Genomic DNA, 25,122 nt, shown 5'->3' on the forward strand with positions numbered 1-25,122 from the left:
TGTTTCATCTTCTTTTACATATCCCCCCCGTCCCCCCCCCCCCAACAAACAAAAAATTAAAAAATGGTTTTATCTTACGTGAATGAGAACTTCTATCGTTTTTGTGATTGTTATTATCCTTGCCATATGTTTCATCTTCTTTTACATATCCCCCCCGCCCCCCCCCCAACAAACAAAAATTAAAAAATGGTTTTATCTTATGTGAATGAGAACTTCTATCGTTTTTGTGATTGTTATTATCCTTGCCATATGTTTCATATTCTTTTACATATCCCCCCCGTCCCCCCCCCCCCCCAACAAACAAAAAATTAAAAAATGGTTTTATCTTACGTGAATGAGAACTTCTATCGTTTTTGTGATTGTTATTATCCTTGCCATATGTTTCATCTTCTTTTACATATCCCCCCGTCCCCCCCCCCCAACAAACAAAAAATTAAAAAATGGTTTTATCTTACGTGAATGAGAACTTCTATCGTTTTTGTGATTGTTATTATCCTTGCCATATGTTTCATATTCTTTTACATACCCGCCCCCCCCCCCAACAAACAGAAAAATTAAAAATTGATTTGATATTACGTGAATGAGAACTGCTATCGTTTTTGCTATTATTATTATCCCTGCCCGTGATCCCTGCCATATTACCGTAACATTACATCCTCATTTACATGAACCTCCCACCCCCCCCCCCCCCCCTTCTCCCCCCAAAATGGTTTTTTATTACGTGAATGGAAACTTTTATCGTTTTTGTGATTACAATCATCCTTGTCATTGTTGTATTGTATTTATTTTCCAATCATATTAAAAAGACAAATAACATATGACATAAAACGAAATGAAACATAACAGAATTTAAAAAAAAAAAATTACATGTGTATATAGATTGCTTAAAAATGATTGGCTGGATTGCCCGTTCAGTGTCATAAAAATATATGACACTGTTCTTCCTGGGGGTCCAGGTACAATTAAAAGAAACATTACGTAAATAGAAATTTTAAAAATAATGCACAAGCTGCTGAGTATAACACTTGCATGTCCTCTTTCGTGTTAACCAATGAAACAAAACAATTAAAAGCAAGAAAAGGCTATACATTTACAATTGCTGAGATTTGCGGATAATTAACCCGCTATGCGCGAATCAGTAAGAGGAACGACTGCAAGAAAGAGAGATAGAGAGAGAGAGAGAGAGAGAGAGAAAGGGAGAAAGAGAAATGGAGAAGAACTCTCTTGCAAAGCGTGTGGAAGGCACATGTAACGCCTGGCGCGTCCGGGGAAAGAAATCAAAGCAATTGTATAGGTGAATGAACAAGTACAAAATATGCTACCTTATTCACGGATCCCGGACGCGCCCAGCATAACACCATCATCATCATCCCCATGTACATAACCCACACCCACATTACGGTCCTATCACGTGAATGGAATTGAACTTCTATCGTTTTTGTTATTATTATTATCCATGCCGTATTTACATAAACAATCCTCCCCCCCCCTAAAAGACAAGGTTCTATCACGTGAATAATAACTTCTATCAGTTTTTAAATTACTATCGTCATTGACATCCTCATTTACATAAACACCTACATAAAAATATGGTCCTATAACGTGAATGAGAACTTCTAAATTGTTTTGTACCTCTCTGGTTATCTTATGAGTAGCATAAACTTTGTAAGAGTCAACGCCCGTAGATTCTGCTAGATTCCTGGAATCTCGCGAAACTCCAGGATACGCGTGAATGATTTTGTAAATAAACTTGCGACATGATTCATGAGCACGTGCAGGTGGTGACGTGAGAAGCAGCACACATTATCTTGATAAGCGTCTAAAGATGGATTCCGATTCTTCAAACCTCTCCGATGTTTATCAGCGTTATTGCGAAGAAGAACAAGAAGAGATACAGGTATGTCAATACATATACATTTCTTTATCTTTTCACTTGACAGTGGACAGTGCCATTGTAATTATTCTTTCAGTTTGAGAAACGGGTAAGAACTTTATGGCCCGAATTCACAAAGCACTGAGGTTTGAGCTCAGACCAAGGTTTGAGCTCAAACCTCCTTCTGTTTCGCCAAACCTCCTTTTGTTATTTTCAAACCAGGTTTGTAAATAACAAAAGGAGCCGTTTGGCGAAACAAAAGGAGGTTTGAGCTCAAACCTTGCTTTGTGAATTCGGGCCTGAAGGTCCAATGTCAACTTGAAGATTATCAGTATGGACAGCAAACACAAATACCTTTCAATATGCGTTTAGTAGGCATACCATAAAAAGTGTGAATTATTCTACACACCAGGTTGCAAATAGGCCTAAATTTGAAAGTTCGATTATTTCTAGCTTCATAATGTGTTATACTATCAATTTGCAGAGGTTATTTTTATTGTACTTTTGTGCATTTAATTCATTTAGGGCTTAGGCCCAATCTCAATTCAAGAAAGAAAGAGAAAGAAAGATAAATGAATAACTGTAATTGAGAGAGAGAGAGAGAGAGAGAGGGGGGGGGGAGATGAGAGGGTTATAGAAGCGACAATGAGAGAGAGAGAGAGAGAGAGAGAGAGAGAGAATATCAAGTGACAGTTTTCTAAAAAGAGAGACGGAGGTGAATGATAACTAACGTCAGTATCGTCCATTTCACGTGAGCATGCAGAGCAAAACAAATAAACCCTTCACTTGCAAAATAAGGGATGATCTCAAAATAAAAATACGCACTACATGATTGACTGTTTGGGAAATCGTCAAGTCGACCTTAATATTGATAAATCTCAGTTGGTATGATTAAACGTATCTTTACCAAAAAAGTGAAAAAATTTACGATCTGTCTATGACTAATTATCCAAAGGACCAAACTGTCCCTGTACAACAACTTTTGGGGGTAATTTGAGATCATCCCCAAAATACATGTGTTCGGAAAATGTAAGCCGCGTAAGCCCAACTCACAGAATACACACAGAGAGATGCCTGTCATCTCCCTGATACACACACACACACACACACACGCGCACGCACGCTCGCGGCATCGTAACGATCACTCACAATACAGGTTATGCATGCGGTACGCCGTGTTCGTTCACTAATAGCTGGCGAACAGCGTAGTCTAGATCTAGTCATAACAAATGCATTTCAAATTGAGAACACGGAAAAGAAGAAATGAACATTAACAAATAAGTTTAATTATCAACACATTGGACGATAAAAGCACATGATTTTCCATGATTTTTTAAATTCCATGTCGTTCCATGACCCTTTCATCAAAAGATCGATGTTCCATGACTTTGAAAGCCTGGAAAAAGACTAAGCAAAATTCCATTCACCGCTGATCTGAATTGACAAACGCCTATAAACTAAAACAACTACAACAACTTTCCAGGTTTTTCGGGACGCGCGCTACTATGGAAATAGAAAGAGAATGAGAGAAAAAGAGGGGGAGAGAAGAGTAGGTAAAAAACAAAGAGAGGGAAGAGCAGGAATACAAAAAGAGAGAGAGAGAGGTGAAGGAGAAGATAGAGGGGGAGGGAGGATTACAGGGGGAGGGGGAGAGAGAGAGAAGAGTAGCTAGTCAAAACAGAGAGAGGGAAGAGAAGGAATACAGAAGAAAGAGAGGAGGGAGGGGAGAGTGCTGAAGAGGGAGAGGGGTGGGGTGAGAGGTGGAGAGATGAGAGGGAGTGAGCTATGAGAGAAAGAGGGATGGGAGTGATAGAGAAAGGGAGAAAAAGAGTGAGAAGAGACTGAAAATAGACGGAAAGATGGGATGACAGAGATGATATAAATGGATTAACAGGATAAAAAGTTAGATTAAACACAAGCGTTTTATCGTCTATTTTTCTATTCAGCCTAATTTGACAATACGCCTTAATTGTCGGTATTATTGTGTTCTATTTGTCCAAATTTCTGAAAATGAAGGCAAACCCGAGATTACGATTACGATCAGGATCAATCACGCCAGCCTCCCAAGTGTCGTTGTGACCCCATGAAATACGTGAAGAGCAAAAGAGGCGGCCCCTTTTTTAACTTCCTTTTCCCCCATATTCTAGCGATTCCATCGCCATTTCATTCTCTTTTATCTTTTTTGTTTGTTTATCATGCTGTAAATATCCATTTCTGCACACTGAAGAGATAATTATCATTTGTCACAAAATAAAATTTATCATTGAAAATGCCGCAAAATTACTAATGAAAAAAAATATCTAACCAATATTTTGCATCTTTCTTTTTGCTGCATTTCTTTTCTATTCGTATACAGCTTACTGATGAATCTTCAGAAAGTTCGGATGGAGTCGGCGCCGGATTCGGCCGCAGAGCAGGAGGAGTCGGACGGGGAAGGGCAAGTGTAGCCCGTAGAGATGTAGGGCGAGGAAGAGGAAGGGGAAGAGTAGGAACAAGTGAAGTAGGAAGAGGAGCAGGAAGAGGAGCAGGACGAGGAAGAGGAAGAGGAAGCAGCGTCGTCGGCAGAGGGACAGGCAGGGTTGGTACAAGTCAAGGTGGTCTAGAACTGGAAGGAACAGAAGGCGAAGGAACAGGAAGGCACGATGACATCGAAGGCGAAGGAACAGAAAGCCGGGAAGGAGACACCGAAGGAACAGAAAGCCAGGAAGGAGACACCGAAGGAACTGAAGGAGGTCGTCGCGGAAGAGGCACAGGGAGAGGAAGAGGTGGGAGAGGAAGAGGTGGGAGAGGAAGAGGTGCGAGGGGAAGAGGTGCGAGGGGAAGAGCAGCAAGGGGAAATGGAGCAGCAGAAAGACAACAGATCGAGGTTGCACGGATAGAAGCCTTGCGCAGAGATAGAAGAGACAGGTTGAAGGTTAGTTAACGTACGAGCATATTATTTGTGAAATTTAAAAACTATAACAAATTACATCTGTGATGTTATGTAGAGAATTTTGTATATTTTTTATTGTAGGGATGTTATTTAAATATAGCTTGTGAATTTAATCTAGTATTGCATCAATACAAATCTTTCAGTCATGGAGAAAAGCCTTGTAACTTGTTTCATTTGTCTGTTCAGGAATGTGAAGAAGGGCAATCAGGGGTAGAGGTATTTGATGAAACTACATGTTGTCATGGTTGGCACTGAAACTGACTGATCTACAACACACTCAGATATCTCCTTTACCACAAAGCACACATGTACATACTGATACATAAATCATCATTATTACCAATTTTAATTTCAATATTTTTTTTATTCAAAAACATTCAGTTGATAAAACACTGGTTGAATTACTTAAATGTATTCAAGCATAATGTTATTGTTATAACTTTTCAAACGAACAATTACATGTTTATTGGGTTTTATTTCTTATTATGTTTTGTTAGAGAGAAGTAAAAGAAATGTCGCGCGAAGAGCTTGAAGACATCGTCGTCAGGCAAATTGAGAGGGAGCCCGGACTAATCATGGACGTGATGACCTGTGCAAGGAATGACTCGCCACCACCATCCCCTGGCAGACCCAACGAGATACCACAGTGGTGTGTATGCGGAAACTGCACACCCAAACCCACAGATCGGGAAAATTTATGCTGTGGCTTCCGCCCAGAAGACTGCCTGACCAGGCACGGGGTATGTAACAAGTGAACAATAGAATAGTTTTTCCCCATGTCACTAATTAGTGAAAGAAGTTATCTTTTATGTCTATGCATAAGCATGTCATTCATTGTTAATGTATATAAATAAAAAATAAAAACAAAAACAAAACAAAATAAAATCTGCCATACGACAGCATAAATATCAATGAAATTATATACAATGAGAATGAAATAGCAGCTAACCGATATGTCGAAAATTCATAAAGATGTGACACATCCATAGGGCATAGTGGTAACAAGTTCTGATCAAAATTCTGCTATGATCTGTTATCAATGCTTTAACGTAAACACACTTTATCTAGAACACTTATATTGATATAACAATGAGATACTATTACCCTTTAAAGACATCAAACAAAATTATTTGCCTACCAGATTATATACAGTGTTGGTCAAATAATTCAAATATTTAAAGGTTTTTGTGTGGTTGTATTGCGATGGCATTAAAGCACTAATTAAACAACCACAATATTGCCTTTAACTTTAAAGGGGTACATAACATACAATGATGGTATTTGTGAGATCTTCATGATAAAGTAAACTTGCCATGACAAAAGATATGTAGCAGGTCTCCCATTAAAAGGAATAAATTAAACAAGAATAAATGCATGATTTCTTGGCAATGTATTCATGTAAAAGTATTGCTTTATTTTATTTATACTCCTATTATTTTCTATTTGTGAAATAGACTTTCGCTCTAATAATCGACGAGAACAGCCTAGCACTTCAGCAAGCGATGTGGAATGACGCTTTCAACCTTGGGGAGCCAGCTGAGGAAGCAGGGCAGGCGAATAAAGGCTTGCGTCATATTGCCTACAGATGTGTTATATTTTGGCAACATGGGAGACTGGGAGCAGGAAACAGAAGGGTAGTGCCTGCATGCTGTGTTGATATCATTCACGGACGATACCCTTCCCCCAATGGTTTTTACACAGGACACATCCCTGGTAGATTTGTGTAGTTTACTTTCATAAAGTGTTAATAATACCTTTTGTTGCAAGTACATTATTATATATATATCCCTTTTTTTTCTATTTTTTCTGAAACTTGCTTTTAAATTTTGTACCAGGAAAGTCAATGTGCGAAAAAGTTGACCAGCACTCTATAATTGCACTTTCATTCTGTTTTTTGTATAACTTATTTTTTATTATCAATGTGTGTTCACTTTAGACAGTAATATAAAGCAAGTACAGTTGAACCAGATTCTAAAGATAGTTCAAGTCGAATAAAGTCAGTGTAATTTTGGTTTTGATAAACACAATGTTGTTTTTCTTTTCAGTATTAGGGATTAACATCTCTGTTCTATCATTTTATTTTGTAACTTCATGAGTGCAATTGGGAAAGTAATACTAACTCTGTTTCATTCCCTGTAAATCAATTGAGTAGGATAGAGAAAGCTCATAAAGAACTTAGATCATAAAGGATGAATCACCTTGATGATCAATAACGAATCTATTTACTGCAAGACGATTGTTGTCTATTCTTAGAATCAATCTACTATGAAAACAAATTCATATTGCCCAGTTTGTAAATGATACTAATACAGTTAATGGCTGTAATGGCAGACAGCATTATTACACAATAATTTGGATGTTAGAAGCACACAAATGTTGAGCGGTTTGTTAATCAAATCTGGTCTTGAACTCCTCCCCTCAATTTAATGGATGAGAAAGTTCATACAGAGAAACGGCTTTTCCTCCTTTCCAAAATCTCATTCACTGATGGTAGGGGCAGTTGCGCTAGTCGTGGTCTGATGTGGCGTGGGTCGTGCTCGTCTAGTTCGACAGGTGAGAAAAGTGGCAAGACATCTTCTGCTCGTCGCTTGAAGATGTCTGTCATCATCTGCCGAATATACGGGTATGTCTTGGCTACTTTCACTCCTACAGTGACATACTGTCCGGCATGCTTTGACCACCTTACAAGGTGTCTGAAAATATTTAAAAAAATTGAAAGCAAATGATATTTCTCTATTTGATTGCATCAATTATTATCTATTTTTTTGTTTTGTTTTATTGCACCTGCATTTTTTATTTTTTTATCAGATAAACATTAAAATCTTTTTTGCATGATGGTAGTGTTATTACAGTTAATTACTTAGATGAGTTGACATAATAGAACAAATGTGTGGATTGTCTTAAGACTAGATTAGCTTGTTCAATGTTCTCTTCGGTCACAAGTAACTAACAGCTAAAATAGAATGTCAGTTTGAACAAGTGAGGGCTTATACTTTTAATCAATGACAGAGATGTGTGAATTGTGCATACTTTGGATTGCCTTCCTCATCAGTCTTGTTGGGCCGATCCTTGTGGGCTTGATAGTCGATGACCGCCATGTAGTTTCGTGCTTTGAATGCACGATAGCTGTAAAATAAAGAAAAAGTCAAGATTAAATGTATCATTTGTAATGATTTAGTTGTATTAAATGTTAAATAAAAATTAAAAAAAAAAAAATTATATTCTAATTTATCTCCCTTTTTTTGTGTGGTGGTGATTTGATGGCAAATTTTGGTACAATGTTCACAACAAAACAAGTTTACAGGTGTTTTGCAAAAGTGTCATGCCAATTAATGACTTTCTCTAGCATTAGGGGCAGTATCTGAGAATAACACTTACATTTTTCTTTTAAACTAACATACTAATAGTTTTCAAATGATTATTCAATAGATTTATTTCACTTTCTTTGAATCTTACATAACAGTTGGTGGAGGGTTGGTTATACAAATTTCAAGACATTTCAATTTTCATTTGGAAACTGCTGGTTTTGGTTGGGTGCCCCACATAGGCAAAAACTAACCATGGGAAAATGTAATGCAATTGTATAATGAATTGGAAAGGGAATGAATATGAAAAGGTTGTTTGAATGAGATAAATGATGCAAAAATACAATGTCAGTTTTCTGTGTTCAAATACAATAGCTTTAAGAATCCTTGCAAGAAGATTAAAATATACAACTTACCCAAAGGAGAACCGCTTAGAAGCATACATAAGAATGTGGTTGTTCAGCGACTCGATAGTACTGGTATGCCTATTTATTCATAGAAAGGCAAATAAAATGGGACAGTATGTCAGTAGTATACAGGTCATAGCTACAAATATATATAATAACGAAAACCTATAATAATAACAGTTTATGGGTCTTGGCATGGACCGATTCCCCTAACTAATGAAGGATCATAGCAGCATATGTGCAAATGGAAAAACACTAATTTGAAAGCTTATGAAACAGTGAATGAGGATACAAGAGAAAAAGTAATTAATCATGAAGGAATCAAACTTTGTGGAGGGAACAAAAAGAGGAAGTTTTATATGTGCAAATGGAAAAACACTAATTTGTAAGCTTATGAAACAGTGAATGAGGATACAAGAGAAAAATTAATTAATCATGAACGAATCAAACTTTGTGGAGGGAACAAAAAGAGGAAGTTTTATATGTGCAAATGGAAAAACACTAATTTGTAAGCTTATGAAACAGTGAATGAGGATACAAGCGAAAAAATAATTAATCATGAAGGAATCAAACTTTGTGGAGGGAAGAAAAAGAGGAAGTTTTGAGAAGACGTGGTTTGAAAATTGAGGATGATGTTCAGAACTGTTGATGAGATGGATAGATAAGCACTTTAAACGAGCGAAAGGTCTCCATTTCCTATTCTGAAAAGCCCCAAATATGCATCCACATCCATCAACAGTCACAAACTTGAGTTTATAAATTGGCCTTTCATCTCTGAAATCAATGAATATCAGCAAAGCAAAAGTAGACATTGAATAAAATTTGATACCACTTGTACCTATTTTATGTAATTTCTTAATAAGACATTCTAATATGACCATTCATGTCATAGTCCCAATATCTAATCAGGCCCCGAGCCGACCTGTGTATATAGGTTATAAGTTAGATGAATAGCTCCTCCAATTTTTAGTTATTATAGTTGCAAGTTCATAAGAACCATCGTGGTGAAACATTCTGTTACATTAATGACTTGTTCTTAGGATCCATGTCCTATAAATTATCTCACCTGAATGTCAAAAACCGGTCCTTATTGTTCAGAAATCTCCGGTCATAGCACACCGCAACAAGAGCCTGGTGTGCTAGGGATCCTTTGGCCAGCCACTCCTCCCTCTCTGGCAATTCGTCGTGGGCACACTTGATGACATCCCCATCCAGCCCTGCCACCCATTCATGTTTGTCTGTCACATGGTGTGTCAAACCCCTCCATTTTGCCTATTTGAAATAACAGACATATAACTTGTAAGCATTTATATAACTTGGTTTTACAATCAAAATTTAATTATATTTGAACTTGTCCAAAATAATTTAAATTATATGTTATTATGTAATTACAGATCAATGTAAAACAATTACCATTTGTGCATGGAGAAAGCTGACATATACTGAACATGCCGAAAAAACTGTTAACAATTTCTTAGAAAAATATATAGATTGAGCAGATAACTAATTGCACATCCCTAATCTGAATTATTTTAATGTTTTTGCAGAAGTATTTGGGGTTAGGAGTGAAGTAGAGAGAGACCACATCAAAATTTACAACATTATAATTTGCAAAATAGATTATCTAATTGACCAACAAAGGATTGTTGCCAAAATAAAAAGGTAAGTTGTTGAAGCCCTTCAATAGTGTTGGGAGCATAAGATTAGACAAAATTATTACTTAATTGTTATAATGATGTGAAAGAGGATGTCATTTAACACACACTTCTGTAATGATTTTCAAAAGGAATGAGTTTCAAAATGAAATATTGATGAGAGAACATCACATTCGGGTTTTGTGTTGTAAGCAGAAAACCTCAATTTATTATTCTTTTGTCTATTAGTTTTAAAATTCCGTGCAGAAGTGTGGTTTAAATGACATCCTCTTTCACTTTATTATACAATTTTGTTGATATTTTCCAATTTTTTTTTCACGGTTCATAACACTTAAAGAGGCTTTTAATACACGAAAACTTACTATGAATGACCGTCCACTTCTCCCACAAGTCTGAGCACACCACCAAAAATGGAACACAATGTGGCGCACCCAATACAGCAGCGGTTTTGTGGAGACCTTTCCTGCTGCCTGCAAGAACAATGAATTTCCTGACATCATATCACATGGAGCATATATACAAGTCATGACTTGGTAGCGTACCAGTTGTAAAACATCTTTGACTAATTCAAAAGGTACTGTGAATCTTTTTGCAGATTAAACCAAATAGAATAAGATGCTGCATGAAATACAGAGCTGTGCTAATTTGGAATAAAATTTAGCATTCAAATGATGAACATCAAAGTATTAACTTTGTAGGCTTTACTTTCAGGCTCATTCCAGTGACTGCTTTATAATGTTTGTAAACAAGTTTTATCAAATTGCCAGTCATAAGTGAAATAAAACATTTACATTCAAAAAATTCATAAAACAGGCTCAGTTTACAATTATATATACACTTCTTATATATACTTCTTGTTTTTACACTTACCTTCACCACCTTTTTCCCCAGATTTTTGCCTGCATGCCACACATCCCAAGAATGGCGAATGGTTCCTTTCTTCTCTCCTGCATTACAAAGAGTTATAATATACATGTAGATTTTTGAATGTTTTTCTTCTTCTATTGTACGAGATAGCAGCAAGCGTATGAAGTCATTACAACTTTTGCATGTACTTTCTTTTTGTTATTCCTTTTTTTTTAATTCATTGTTGATTTGGAGAAGCAGAAATGTCAAGAAGAACATAAAACAACTACTCAAATAATATTTATTATGGTGCAGTGAAAAAATTGCATTGACACAAATCTCTAATATTCATGGTTACATGTAGAAGTACTTACTCATAAAGCGACCGATGGATGGGTGAGCATCTGTCACCAGTTCTTCGACTGTGATGCCAGCCTCCTCTACTCTGTTGAGGGCTCGTTTGAGCCCCACCAGCTCCATAGCAGGGCTGTTTGCTGTCTCCCTCTTTTCCACTATCTGGACGTCAAGAACATCTTTAGATTCATGATCCATCAGGATATAGGTTAGGTAGCGGGCACAGAAACCCGGAGAGTCATTGCGTCCATCTCCTGAATGACAAACAAAAAATGCAAACAAATAGATATTATGAAGTATTTTGAAAATATAAAGTATTTGTCCTAGCAGAACACCAACTTATACACCTAGGTGGAGTGGAGCAAAAATGTATCACATATGCCTTGCTCAAGGACGTAAGGTTTAGGTTTTGGGCCCTAAAACCTAAACTTCTGGTCTCCTACTGTGCCAGAACCACCAGACAATGATAGCTGTACAACTACTAAGACAGAAACTGTATTACAAGATTTTTTAATGCATTTTAAATGAAATCTTATTCCAGGGCCAGACTTATCACAAATGGAAATTTTGCAACCAATAATAATTTTTAAGAAAATATAAGATTTATTGTAAAGATTCTGAAAGTGAAAAATTATATTATCTCACTTACCACACACCACCACAGGAGATTCCCTGTGCCTGCTCCAAATTTCATCCTGCATCTCTGACCACTTGGCCTCCACGGTTGGAGCCACATATTTCCGCTGGTATGCATGGAAACTAGGGTTCGAAATCATGTTGAGAGACATGAACCTGGCCAATAGGCTAATCTTGCTGAAATTGTTGCCAGTCATGACAACAGCACTTGCCAGTTTCATGTCTCCAACATGAGATCTCCGCAAAGTTTCCTGTGCACACCAGCTGGAACTGTGACCATCAGGACAAACCTGTAGTATAAAGGAGGGCAATACTATAAATGTAATTTCAAACAGCATTGAACAGTTACAGATATTATTTAGTTTGTATGTGATTTTCAATCCATTTTCCTTGTTTTTTTATGAGGGGGCAGGTGGAAGTGAGTGGGGGACTTTCAACAATGCAATTCAATGTAAAAACTAACCCACATCAATAACTAAAATGACTAAAAAATACATGTATTTATTTAATTTTTTAAATGTTAATATAAGGGCCAAAGTATTTTAGTAAAGGCAATGTATTTTAATGAATTTTATTTTTTGTAATTATTCATTCATTTATTCATTCATTTGTTTAATTATATACATTCCTTTATTTATGAATACATTTAACTCCTCCCATTCTGGAAAACAAATAAATATAAATATAAAGAAAAAATGAAATATTGGCTACTTACCCATGTCACATGCACAGATGTTCCAGATGACGCTAAGTTGATGTCCGTCATCTTCCCACACTGCCGGCACATTCCCCTGGCCTCTCGGCACAGGGACTTCAGGGCACTGTGGGATGCAATGCACAATCTTGCATCTGCAGCCTCCTCAGGACTGGCTATGCAATGCATCCCACTCCTTGTCGAGAGACCGCATGGCTCATTGGGCGCCTCAGGAGGAAGTTCCCCCATCACCATCTCCTCTTCACCAACCGTATCCAATTCTGTTGGCAATGGTCTAATTTGCAAAATATAAATAAATACAGAAAATAAGCAATTTCATTCATGTTACAAAGTTGTGACATGGGGTCATGTATTTGGTTAAACTTTAATTGGACAAGGTTATTTAGGAAGCTGAAAACAGGGGGGGGGGGGGAGGGAGGAGTCATTGAGCTCTCCCCTCCGCTGAGATCTCAGCGATGTCAGCAATGGCCGTTTGTACTAAAATTCTGCACACATATTAGGCAACATGAACTGAACATCATCTGGTTTGCAATATTATTCTTTTCATAATTTATGCAAATACGTGTTTATCATATTTGTGGCTATAATTCACTTTCAGAATGGGCTACATGTAGAATGCAAACATTTGCACATAAGATCAAATATTTTTTAGAATTCAACATTTGTCTGTTTCATTAATTTCTTATGTATTTTTTATTGTTTTTTAAGTGCTCGTTTTAATTGATTTTGTAACAGAATTGTTGGAAGGACTAATTTGGTAGCACAATGGAACATATGAAATGCTTCGAAGAAACAAAAATTGTATTTTTGTATAAATATTTGAACTTGCATAGAATTTGCACACAAAACATGAAAATGTGACATTTTGATCGTGATGTATGATTGAACATAACAAGGTTAGGTACGGTAGCTATTTTTTGCAGATTTGGAGTCAAAAGATGCCCGAAACTTGAAAGAAAAAAAGTAACTAAGCAGCATGACTAAATTAACACATTATTTTATAGAAAAATATAAAACTCCTTCTTTTTTTCACTGTTAGACAGGCAGGACTACTTCCATCATTACTACTATTGTTTATGAATGCCAAGTTAGCCACATGGCAGAATGCAATTCACAATTTAGGGAAAAATATTTGGTCAATGACATTTTCAAATTTCGAGAGGCATTTTTCTTCTTACCCAGTATGGATTGTGATGTCAGGGTCATAATCAGGATCATCAAGTTCATCGTCATCATCGAATTCACTGTCATCATCTTCTTGCTCCGCGATTTCTCCATGTCTATAACTGACACTTATACTGTAATTGATTGAATCAAAGAGAATGAACACATCAATCATTGCTAAACCACTTCCACTCTACCCATACAGCTAATTTGGCAATCAGAAATTATATTATGTAATCCAACATTAAAATAAAACTGACATTGTGAAAAGCTGAAAAATTGGCATACCGGTACATGTAAATTCAGAAAGGAGTGATTAAAATGTTCTTTTAGGGCAATTCAACGAATTAGAGGACATGACAGCATAAAAAGAAATTGGCCTCTTATGATTATTAGTTGATTTTTTTGAACAAAAATACTATGGATGATCTTCAATAAGTGCAATATACATGTATATCTCCCTGCTATCACTAAAGCAAAATGATTGATTCAGAGAGTTCTGGAAACATCATCTGAAATTTATATGTGGGACTACATGTATATGTACAAGCAACAAAAATCCTTTTAATGGTAAAATAATACTTGCCCTGCTGTTAAATTTTGTATTTTTAAAATTGTGATACAGTGTAAAGGAAGAGTAAGAGATTGAATTTTGTACAACAGATATGATTCTAAAATCATTAGCACTGTGTATTCAATACACAGTGAAAATGATTCTTTAGTTTTTATTGAATGGAAAAAATTTAACGTGATTCACTGACATTTATGATTTTAATCAATATACATTTAAAACTATTAGCGTAACTTAGACATTCACATTAGGAAAATAACAAAATTATTCAGGTTTTGCTACATGTATGTTGAGACGGGAACATTTCAGATAATTTCTATTCAGCTTGAAGTTTTTAGTTGAGTCCCTTTTTTGTAACGCAGGTTACCGAATACCGATTTGAAATGTCAAAATAAAAAAAATTAAACATAGGTAATTTATTTTGAAGTTCTCTGGCTGTTCAGCACTGACGGAATACCAGCATAAAAATCATTTCCATGTCCCATTATTTTTAATGAGAGTTACAGCGGAATTGCCCTTAAAAGCAAATTTATGACACCGTAAATAAAAAAACAACAATATACATGTAGGTAGGTATGCGCTCCAACAATATCCAGTGATTGTTTTCATGTTTGAGATGGATGCTAAGTAAATAAATAATGAAATCTTTACACTACATAAATTCATACCATTTTGGCTTGAAAACGATGTTTTAAAATAGAAATAGTCACAGTCGAGCGTAGGTTTAAAACTAAAAGTAACAATCATTTGCAATACTTTTAAACAGTCAAACTGTTCTCAACACCAAGCCCTACATGTTTATAAATAATCAGAATAAAACAACAATCAAGAAGCACTTCAATAGTGTCAATCAAATAGTAAAATGGCTAAAAACAAAGGATGGCTTATCAAGTGTAGGACTAAAGTAGGGACTCAAAGTGAACAGGAAGAACATAATTTATATAGAAATATCTGTATGAACATAGCTTTTTAAAGACATGTGTATTGTAGGTTTTCACATTCACATAAAATATAATGAGACTAAAAAATAATGTACATATCAAATTTGGACACTTACTCTAGTTCATTGTCTTTCCATGTATCTTCAGAAATGTCAACTCGTTGAATCCCTGATATACATGAAGATGAAGATCTACCGGTACAAGGAAATGGAAACAATTATGGAAACTTCCACTAAAATTACTCACTTCATTCAGTAAGGAAGTAATAATCATGAAAACTCATGAATTTAAAACACTCATGAAAAGAAGTTGGAATTTTAGGGGAGAGGGAATTGGAAGGTGATAATCATTTACAATCAATTTGCATTAGTGTCTTACAACGCTAATAATGAAACAGCTGTGCAATGAAATAGTGTAAAACAAATTAATTGTTGGGATAAGGGTTAGGTCACATGGTATTTCAACTTGTATCTTAATAACTTGAGTTTACAACACAAGTTTATTTTGACATTGCAATTTGATTAAAGGGTATTTAACAGTTTTGAGAAATTCAAAAAATAAAATTGCAAAATTATGCTTATCATGTGACCTACAACCTCATTGCAGGCTACCCAACTTAGATGAGCTCAATCTTGTTCACAAGCTATTTTTTTGCGTATACATATTCAGGTTCATGTCAAAATTATAGAAGAAAAATGATGACCTTTGACATTTTATTTTCAAAAAAATTCTGCCACACTAGTTTTTAATTACTGTGGTCACAATTATGTTTGGATAAATGCATACCTGCCAACATTTGAAAATAAGAATTAGGATTTTTAGCATGGTATGTCTTCAAAACATTAGGAGGTTTAAATTTAGTGCTCGCATTGTCTTGCATGTCCAAACCTGGAACTATTATCAATTGTCTAAAAAATTATTCAATTGTAGCCTACCCCATGACAATTGATATAATACATGTACGTACTTCAATGACTACCAGTGCGACTCATTCACAATGTAAGATATTTCATTTTAGGCGTCTTGTAGCATAATACAGTACATAATGTACATTGCTCTACTTCAAGGAAAACACCGTAAGTGCCAATGTACCTGTAGTTTAAATGAAGATACCCATTAGAAAATAACATTATGATACAATCATTGCGCACAATGTACTGTATGTACACAGGCATAACTTGTTATTTTTTTGGAGGGATCATTTCTAAAAGCTGTGAATATAGCAATGCTTACCCAACTTCCGAGGGCGCTGAAATGACATCTTCGGAGCTGAATAAAAAACAACATATTGAATTGGCTATCATACATTCAGTCATGACATCACTTACTACTGTATATAATATTGCAATACATACCGGTAATAATAATTATTTAAACAAAAACTCATCAGAATTTCATAAATACTTTGCTATACTGTTATCACACCAAATTTTCAAATACTGGGGAAAAGTTTGTCTCATACTGACTAAAAAATGCATTGCATGATGGGCAATTTCAGAGTACTAGGCCACTAGCTTCATAAGAATATTTCTTTTACCATTAATTATGTAGTTATGTACTGTCAACATTAAAAGTTAGAATAATTAACAAACATGTATCAGCATAATAAGTAAATCATGGTAACGTGAGGATTTGTTGTTGTTATCGATATACAGATTTTACATGTATGCTAACATTGGGCTGAATATTTGGATGACACTCAGGAAATTTGTTATGCACTAGAAAATGTAGCAACTACATGTACAACACTTTGGTTTTCAAGAAATCAATAACATTCAATACGGCTCCCCACGATCTTCATATAGCACCTTTACAAACTCAGGTGAGGCAGTTCTAAAATAACTTCGCACTATACCAAAATGAACCCTTCTTTAAGGCAATGGTGATGACAATGTGGAGGGTGGAGGGGGAGGGGGGGGGGGCTTTACACCATAAACCTACATGTAAAGTGAAATCATTTTGGAGAGGGGGCTTTAAACTATAAAAGAGTCTATTATTTACAATTTCAAACTTTAACAATCATTGGTTATTGTGGATTCACAAATGATTTAAATATTGATGTGTAAACCCGATCTACGACTCCATGAAACCTTTTTGTATTATGCTGCTAATAACAATACTAAATGCCCATCTACAGACAAAATGGCTCATCCATTCCTTGTCTCATATAGGCACAAATAGAACATCAACATTTCCACAACTTAATACATGTATACTAGAAAATACCATGATTGCTCCGATCTGTACATACCTGTCATAATGAACATCCGTTCCATGGTGTGGTGTAGACGATGAGCAAGGTTGCCTGTAGGTTAATAATTTTCATAAATATATCAATTATGTACAGCTACAACTTGTACAAGTTAAAACAAAGTGCAAGTACAGTATGATCAATGTATTGTATGTATTGAATTGTTCGTGTCATTTTACTAGGTTTGTGCTCTACCCAAATGATTGATCCCAGACAACCCTGATCTCACCAACATAGTGGTTACCAGTAGTCATGACAAAAAACGCATCATGTCTTCCCTATCAAATATTCAAATTCCCATACATGTGCAGTGAACAGATTTTTTTTTTAAGATGCTCATTTTCACAGCAAGTTCTGCATTGAAAATCAACTTGGAAAATAATACCTGGATCTATACATCGTGATGCCATTCAAGAAAGGGCAAGAACAAACAGAGCAGGGCAACTTCAGTGTGTGCTGCTGGTGTGATCATCACGCTATTGTTCAACTCAAAAATGTGTAGAACCAGCACCCTTGACAACTTGTATGACATCACACTTTGGTACTCTATAAGCTATGAATTTCCTATATAACAATACCCCCGTACAGGTCTGTTTATTTTATACTTAAACTTGTAATCCTCATTTATAATATGAAAAAATACAAAGGATTAAAAATTGATATTTTCATGTTTGCTCTGACTTACATTCTCAGCTTTTTCATCTCAGCAACATATGCAGAGTTGGAAGGTATTTCAGCTGATGGTCTAGATCTACTGGTAGTGGTAGCTGATGATGTACTGGCAGTTAGGAAACTGAAAAAAAATCAAAGCAATGACAAAAATGTATCTATCTAGGTATCAAACCAGGGTTGTAACCGATCATGCATGCCTAGATCTAGAGTCTACATTATAATCCACGATGGCCTCATTCTTTTTATGACTTTTTTTTGGATGCAGCGCGCACGCACGATCAGACATCTAATTTTTAGATCGCGATATCTCTGAAAGGCTTGGACGATAAATTTTCTAGATGAACCAATTGGTAGTAAAATACTTTGCCGTCCATTTGGTATTAATCAAAAGAAATAAATTTGTGTAGACCCTAGATTATGAGAAAACATGGATTGAATAATAATAGTCTATGTTCTATAATCTGCGCAAACTTTGGTCATCCCTTCATAAATGAAACAGGCATTGCCCTACAACAAGCATCGATGGAGTAAAGTATTAGATCTAGATCTAGGCAGTGAAAATAATACACGGGGGCTCAGGGCGAATTTGCCCCTGAAATGCCCAAAAGAGCACCCGAAAATCAGAAAAGAGCCCCCGTAAATTTGCATAGACCTAGGGTTCAATGCAAAACAAATTTAAGAGTGTTATTTTTATGCAGGCAAGCTTGAAAAGTAGCCCCCGAAAAATAAATATTGTTTTTTTTCCCTGGAACTAGGTAGGGACTAGATCCTAGGGGTCTAGATAAATGTTTTGGCGACTTGCGATGCCAGGTAAAACAAATACTTGAACTGAAGAGTTGAACTTTGAAGTTAAAAAAGAAAAGCATGCCAGTCAAAGACGAGCAGACGAGTAGATCTAGAATCTAGTCTAGACTCTAGTCTCTAGAATCTAGATTTTATATAGGCCCTATTTTTAAAATAATTTGTAGAGCTCACCTGTCCAGTAGGGAGGACGCAAATTCGTCGTTGGTTGAATCATCAAACTCGTTCTCTTTGACTCTTTTCCATCGTCGGAATGTCTCTTCGCTCAACACCACTCTCTTCCTGCAGCTCCTTCGACAACTAAGGCCTTTTTCTCTTTCTTCATACGCAGCATTCGCCCTTCTTCTTGAATCACCGTAGCGCTTCCACTGGGCCTGGGGCTGGGGCTCTTCCACTCCATAAGCTCCACCACAACCTCCGGGAAGCTCGGGCTCCGAGTCCGACATTTTCACAAGAGGCGCGCAATATACACACAAATTTCCCGGCTAGAAAGCTAAAGAGAAACAGCACTGAAGTTCCGTAGCAAAGGGATAGATTTGCGTGTCGAAGTACAGTAAAGATAGCGGCGGTTCGATCGATTATACCATTATACATTGCGATTACAGTCTACGGACAAGTATTTTTTTCCAAAAAAATTACGAGACAGTAAAATAATCATTTACTACGGCAACTTAATTTCACAAAATTTATTTGCATGATTATATATATTTCGTTAGTCGGGTAATATGACTTGGTGTCAAAAGATTTTAATTATTACACTTTAAGAATAGTGCTATATATGTGTTATGCTGTTCAGATGACATGTAAATTTTTGAACTGAGAGGGAGCTATACCAAATTTACCGGGAGTACCGGTAAATTTTTAAAATTTTTAAAATATTAATTACTCCAAATAAAAAGCATTTTAGAGTGAATTCTTTTTACAGTTAAGTGATATAGCACTATGTTACACAATGGTAATGAAAATTTTTGATTTCATGATCCAATCATTTTGAAATTTTCCCAAAACTTTGTAATACCTTTAATAATCAAACTGACTCGAGATTTTAGTTCAACTTAAAAATCAAAGAAGAAAGACGAGGACAAAGCCTTGAGTTAATGAAATTTGGAGAAGAACAAGTTTCAATTTACCAACAAGCATTGGGCGTGAATGGTCATGACCGTGACTATGGCCATGATCGTGACTGTGCTCATGTTCATGATGTTGGTGCTCATGTTCGTGATCATGTCCATGATCGCCGTGACTGTGCGGCGAAAGTGAATGTGGGATCAAATGCAAGAACGCGTCACCGAGCAGTCCACCTGACGCGAAGCTCAGCAGCACTTTCAGCAGCGACTCCTGTCCCTCGCGCCCCTTGTCCAACGGGATCACAAACAGGATCACAAACGGGGCAGCAGAGATCAAAACTGTGGCTCCTATAGCATCTGTCCACACATTTCCCTCCGAAGATTTTACTTTGGTGGATTCGGCGTGAGAATGTTCATGGCTATGTCCACTCTCTGTTTCATGAGGATCATGGGCGCTGTTGTAAACGCTGAAAATCAGCAACAATAAGCAGACGATGGGGAATCGCGTCCTTCGCACGGAGGCTGCCATATTGAATATAGACGTGGCTCAAGCTTGACCGTAACCTCACCTCCAGGTGAAATGCGCTAATGATATTTGCAAAGTATAAAGGGGAAATAATTAAATTATGACTTCCCACATTATTATTGAGAATAATTAATTTATATCTCAAAAAAATTAAATAAACTTAGTCATATTCATATTATCTTAACCTAAAATTATGTTGGATATTCCTCAAAAGAATACCTGTAGACTGTAGGCCTAGTAGAACAGGTATGTTGAGAGATGATTATGGGACGTAGGTTAAGTATATGTACACGACAGTATTATTAGGGTTTTGGCGGGGGGGGGGAGAGGGGGGGCTCATGAAGTGCAGACCTGTCATGTATTTTAATTTTATGCATATCTTTTTAACAAAACTTGATATCGACAACTAAAGCGCTTGTTAGAGGTTTGTTCGACATAGCACAAATGAATGCATGTAAAGTCCATATAGGTGAATGAAAGTTTCCCAGTCGATCACCGCTAGTAAACTACTTGTGCCTCGTTTCTCGAAACCGTCATGAATCTATCTGCTAGTACTAAATGAGCGTTAGTAAATTACTTGTCCGCTACGTGTTTCACGAAGCCCTCTTTGCCAAGATCAAGGCCTAAACTTTCTGACTAAGTAGTTCAATGACGTCTATACGATCGACCTTGTCATATCTCTGCCACTGATAACTTTTTTAGTCGATGGACAGTGCCATCAAATCTGGAGTGCATGGACTTTAAAAGATTATTATTATTATTATTATTATTATTATTATTATTATTATCAAATGTCATTTAGTTGGTAGACCATGGCTGGCAAAAAATCTACCGCCATGATCTTTCTACACATTCACTTAAACAGGGATTCATGCTTCTTTATATAAATTATGAATACCTGAAAATATGTCGTGCTAGCTATCCAAGGCTTTATCCCCACTGAACTAAAGTGCTTAGATCTACGCTTTTATTTCCACAATGTCATTTAATATATATATATATATATATATATATATATATATATATATATATATATATATATATATATATATATGTATATTGATGTTACGTCATTACGTACAATACAAAGGGAACTGGAACATAAAAATCATGATAATAAACAAAACAAACCAACCTTAAGACAAAAAGGAAACAAAATGTTAGATGGGCCTGTGACAAAAATACTAGTAGAATATGGAAGACACTTTATAGACCATTATAAAATGTGACGGGATAAAGACGCTTAACATTTGTAATATTAATCCCCTGGAAGGCCTGAACCCCACTCACCCCACCCCATAAACAAGTACACTGTAAGGCAAGAGAGCACATAATTATATACATCAAAGTAAGTATGTAGAAGCTTATTGAGTCAAGAAAACTTTTACATTTTTCAAAATATAATTGATTCATAGCTGTTAGTAGGTTTTAGTTCATATTGAAGTCTTTGACTAATCATTCCTTTATTTCCAATATATCTCATCAGTTAAAAGTGAAAATGATATAATATTGTGACTATAAGTAGACTCATAAATTCAGTATTTGTATCCGGAAAAGAAAATATCAAAAAGACTTATATCAAATTTTGGGGCGGATCTAGGGGTCAGGGGGCCCGGGCCCTTAAAAAAAAAATTAGTGCTCACTACCCCCCCCCCCCGTTTATTTTCTCACGAATTGGGGCCCCAGTATATACCCTTACATTGTGATTACAATATTTCCTTCACTATATATACCATCCAAGATATTGCTTAAGCATCATGCTTTGCAGTTTTAAGATTTGTGAGGTCGCAGTGCGAAAAATTACATCTTTTAAAGAGGAAAAACAATCCTGATGGGGGTAATAAGCACATTCTCATAATGGAAACCTGAAAAGACCTTTGATAAGTTACATAAGTATATCATCTATAGATGCAAGCTTTGGGGGAAATTGCTCTTAGTAGCTCGAAATTAGAGCCAAGTTTAATGATGAGAGGAAAAGGGGACACTTATCAGAAAAGAAAAGGAGCATGTGTCAAAGTACAAGGAGTAGTTGTCAGAGGTGAAAATAGGACACTGCTTACACCTTTAAAAATAGGCACTCACCAGGGAGAAAAAGTCAGTCATGAGAATAGGAAACGGGCATTTGTCGACGGAAAAGGGGATAGGTCCCTTATTAGAAATGAAAAGGGGCACGTATCATTGTTAAAAGGAAAATTGTCAGAGGTGAAAAGAGGCATTTATCGCACTTGAACAGGGGCAATGACCAAATATGAAATGGGACACTTATAATAGAGGAAAATGTTTATTATTTGAAAGAAAATCCGATAAATGCCCCTTTAAATTAAAGGGGCATTTATCAGAGGTGAAGGGGGCACTTATCTGAAGTGAAAAGGAGTAACTTCTCATACCTGAAAAGGGTCATTTACCAGAGAAAGGGCACTTATGAGAATGGAAAATTGACACTTATTGCAAAGGAAAATGGTCACGCTACCAAATAAAAGGGCACTTATCAGAGTTGAAAAGTTGAAGGGGCACTTTTACTAATTAATGGGTGCACTTGTCAAAGTAAAAGAGGCACTATTCCCATGTAAAAAGGGGTACTTTTCCTGTGTAAAAATGGGCACTTTTCGGGTGCGTGAAAAAGTAGGGTGGCACTGTGCCCCCTCTGCCCCCCCCCCCCCGGGAGGGCCGCCTCTGATGTTGACGAAGTTTAAATATTATTGTCGAATGTCGAATGTACATTTAAACATTGTTACCTATACATTTCTCGAGGTACATTTTCGATTTCAGAATACAAGTATTGTGAAATACCGTGGAACAAAAACCGGCTCTTCGTGCTAGTAGTTCAGCAGGCTAATCCCAAAATATTGTATATTTTGCTCTTTTGTCAGAGTGACAGTTTTAGATTTGATGGTTGCTATGGGTGTAATGTTATTTATGTTGTGAACGTTGGTAGGATGTACGCTCCTCGTGAAACGGTTTAGGAAGATCAGAGACGTTCTCTGGCGGATAAAGTTATATGACTGTATTGTCGTTGCTTTCGGAAACGGGCCCCTGGGGTATAGGCAGAGATAGATGTATAAATTGAAAATATATCAGTAAACCGGCTTATTGTAGATGATTGTAGTACCAAATGATTTGCTTTCCATTACTGATGTAGCAGTAGCAGGGGCGGCGATTTCTTTTTATGACCGGGGAACGAAATGCGAGGGACGAGGGAGCGTAGTGAACGAGAGGAGCGAAGGTGACGGAAGTGACTACCCCCTCACAGGTTTTTGAAGTTTTATTGTATTAAAAAATGACGTTCCTTAGCAAAACTATAGTATAAAAACGGAATACAGATTTTCTACTAATTAATTAAATAAGTATGCAAGTTATGCATTATTTCAAATAATTAAATCAATATTATTTCAGAAGATGAACAACGTTTACTCATTTAAATTGTGTCGACACATACCTACTTAAAGTCTACACACATTTTTTTTTAATTTTTTTGTTTTTTTTTTTGTTGGGGGGGGGGGGGGGGGGGTCTTTACATGGGGTTATCGCATCAGCTCCCCCATTGCTATTATCTATACTAAAGGTCATTGGTATACCCAAACAAAATAACGGTACTCGAATCAATAATTTTTTCTGGTATACCCAGGGCTTTAAACAAAAATGCGGAAATCCAGCTCGTGCGTGCCAGGCTTCATGACGCGAACCATGTTTGTACAGAGGATGTTAGTAAAGGAGACCCCAAAATAGAACTGAGTCATGAATATGTAGTGTGTTAAGTAGCTACAAAGCAAAGATATTTTGTATTACTCTGTTCCATCTCTTTTCTTTCTGAAGAATATCACGGATTTTTCAAGGGACTTGGCTTCATCATCGTTAGCCATGGATAATGCAACAGGGTTCTCCATTAATAGCTTTGTCTTTCTAGATTTTGAGACGAGCCACTTGCTCAGTAAAGATCACCCCAAAATCATTGAACTGAGTTTGATTGCTGTCAACCGTAACGGACTGCTCAACTCAGACGTCACTATGAACACGGCTTGAAAATATCTTAAATTATGCTTGTCTTTTCCTTACCGCTGGAGACTTGTATATGCCTTGTTTATAACTTATTTTGATTCTCTTTAACGCTTCAAATTGTCAGATAAAAATAAGATATAATGACCTTTCAAAGGTATTTAACGACCATCAATACTCCAGACCTACAGGCAAACGATCTAGATGACATATTTTATGATCCCACGGGGAGTGGAAACCACTTGCACTTTTGGTCAGCTAAACGTGTATTCTTCGCTCAAGGCCCTAATTCAATTCCAAATTTCCAACGTTAAATTGCACAAGGGTTCGTATATATCTAATTTCTGCAAAATTCAGAATAAACAATAATATTATTTGCGGAAAATAACCTCGTGTCAAGTTTAGCTGAATGT

General features: G+C 36.3%; 3 protein-coding genes across 3 annotated transcripts in view; 1 reads left to right on the plus strand and 2 right to left on the minus strand.

The window, feature by feature from the left end:
- The window catches only part of LOC582713 (protein catecholamines up), a 35,759-nt gene extending 15,021 nt beyond the window's left edge, over positions 1-20,738 (minus strand). Inside the window, exon 1 of the mRNA XM_030997419.1 lies at positions 20,254-20,738. Within this exon, the coding sequence (XP_030853279.1) occupies positions 20,254-20,719 (466 nt within the window). The 5' untranslated portion in view covers positions 20,720-20,738. The remainder of the gene's footprint in view (positions 1-20,253) is intronic.
- Positions 1,785-6,827, plus strand: LOC105437794 (translation initiation factor IF-2-like). Its single transcript, XM_030997420.1, has 4 exons — positions 1,785-1,897; positions 4,230-4,787; positions 5,303-5,545; positions 6,260-6,827. The coding sequence occupies exons 1-4, from the start codon at positions 1,826-1,828 to the stop codon at positions 6,530-6,532; spliced, it is 1,146 nt and encodes a 381-aa protein (XP_030853280.1). The 5' UTR covers positions 1,785-1,825; the 3' UTR covers positions 6,533-6,827.
- LOC100891491 lies at positions 6,591-19,648 on the minus strand. The gene is made up of 15 exons (XM_030997418.1): positions 19,298-19,648; positions 18,336-18,443; positions 17,651-17,704; positions 16,633-16,668; positions 15,516-15,590; positions 13,902-14,021; positions 12,724-12,997; positions 12,022-12,298; positions 11,393-11,626; positions 11,043-11,119; positions 10,535-10,642; positions 9,584-9,789; positions 8,527-8,595; positions 7,836-7,931; positions 6,591-7,498 (listed from the first exon to the last, which is right to left on the minus strand). Exons 1-15 carry the CDS (start codon positions 19,567-19,569, stop codon positions 7,246-7,248), a joined length of 2,259 nt encoding a protein of 752 aa, XP_030853278.1. The 5' UTR covers positions 19,570-19,648; the 3' UTR covers positions 6,591-7,245.
- Positions 20,739-25,122: the final 4,384 nt, after the last annotated feature.

The sequence above is a fragment of the Strongylocentrotus purpuratus genome, unplaced genomic scaffold, assembly GCF_000002235.5.
Source record: "Strongylocentrotus purpuratus isolate Spur 01 unplaced genomic scaffold, Spur_5.0 spur5_scaffold_4, whole genome shotgun sequence".
Classification (NCBI taxonomy): domain Eukaryota; kingdom Metazoa; phylum Echinodermata; class Echinoidea; order Camarodonta; family Strongylocentrotidae; genus Strongylocentrotus; species Strongylocentrotus purpuratus.

Excerpts from the sequence above, each read along its gene's own strand:
- LOC105437794 (XM_030997420.1), top strand. The coding sequence starts at position 1,826 with ATGGATTCCGATTCTTCAAACCTCTCCGATGTTTATCAGCGTTATTGC. Across the intron at positions 1,898-4,229 it reads AAGAACAAGAAGAGATACAG|CTTACTGATGAATCTTCAGA; the intron begins GTATGTCAATAC and ends ATTCGTATACAG. Across the intron at positions 5,546-6,259 it reads ACTGCCTGACCAGGCACGGG|ACTTTCGCTCTAATAATCGA; the intron begins GTATGTAACAAG and ends TTTGTGAAATAG.
- LOC100891491 (XM_030997418.1), bottom strand. The coding sequence starts at position 19,569 with ATGTCGGACTCGGAGCCCGAGCTTCCCGGAGGTTGTGGTGGAGCTTAT. Across the intron at positions 14,022-15,515 it reads TGGAAAGACAATGAACTAGA|TATAAGTGTCAGTTATAGAC; the intron begins GTAAGTGTCCAA and ends AATCAATTACAG. Across the intron at positions 9,790-10,534 it reads GAAGTGGACGGTCATTCATA|GCAAAATGGAGGGGTTTGAC; the intron begins GTAAGTTTTCGT and ends TATTTCAAATAG.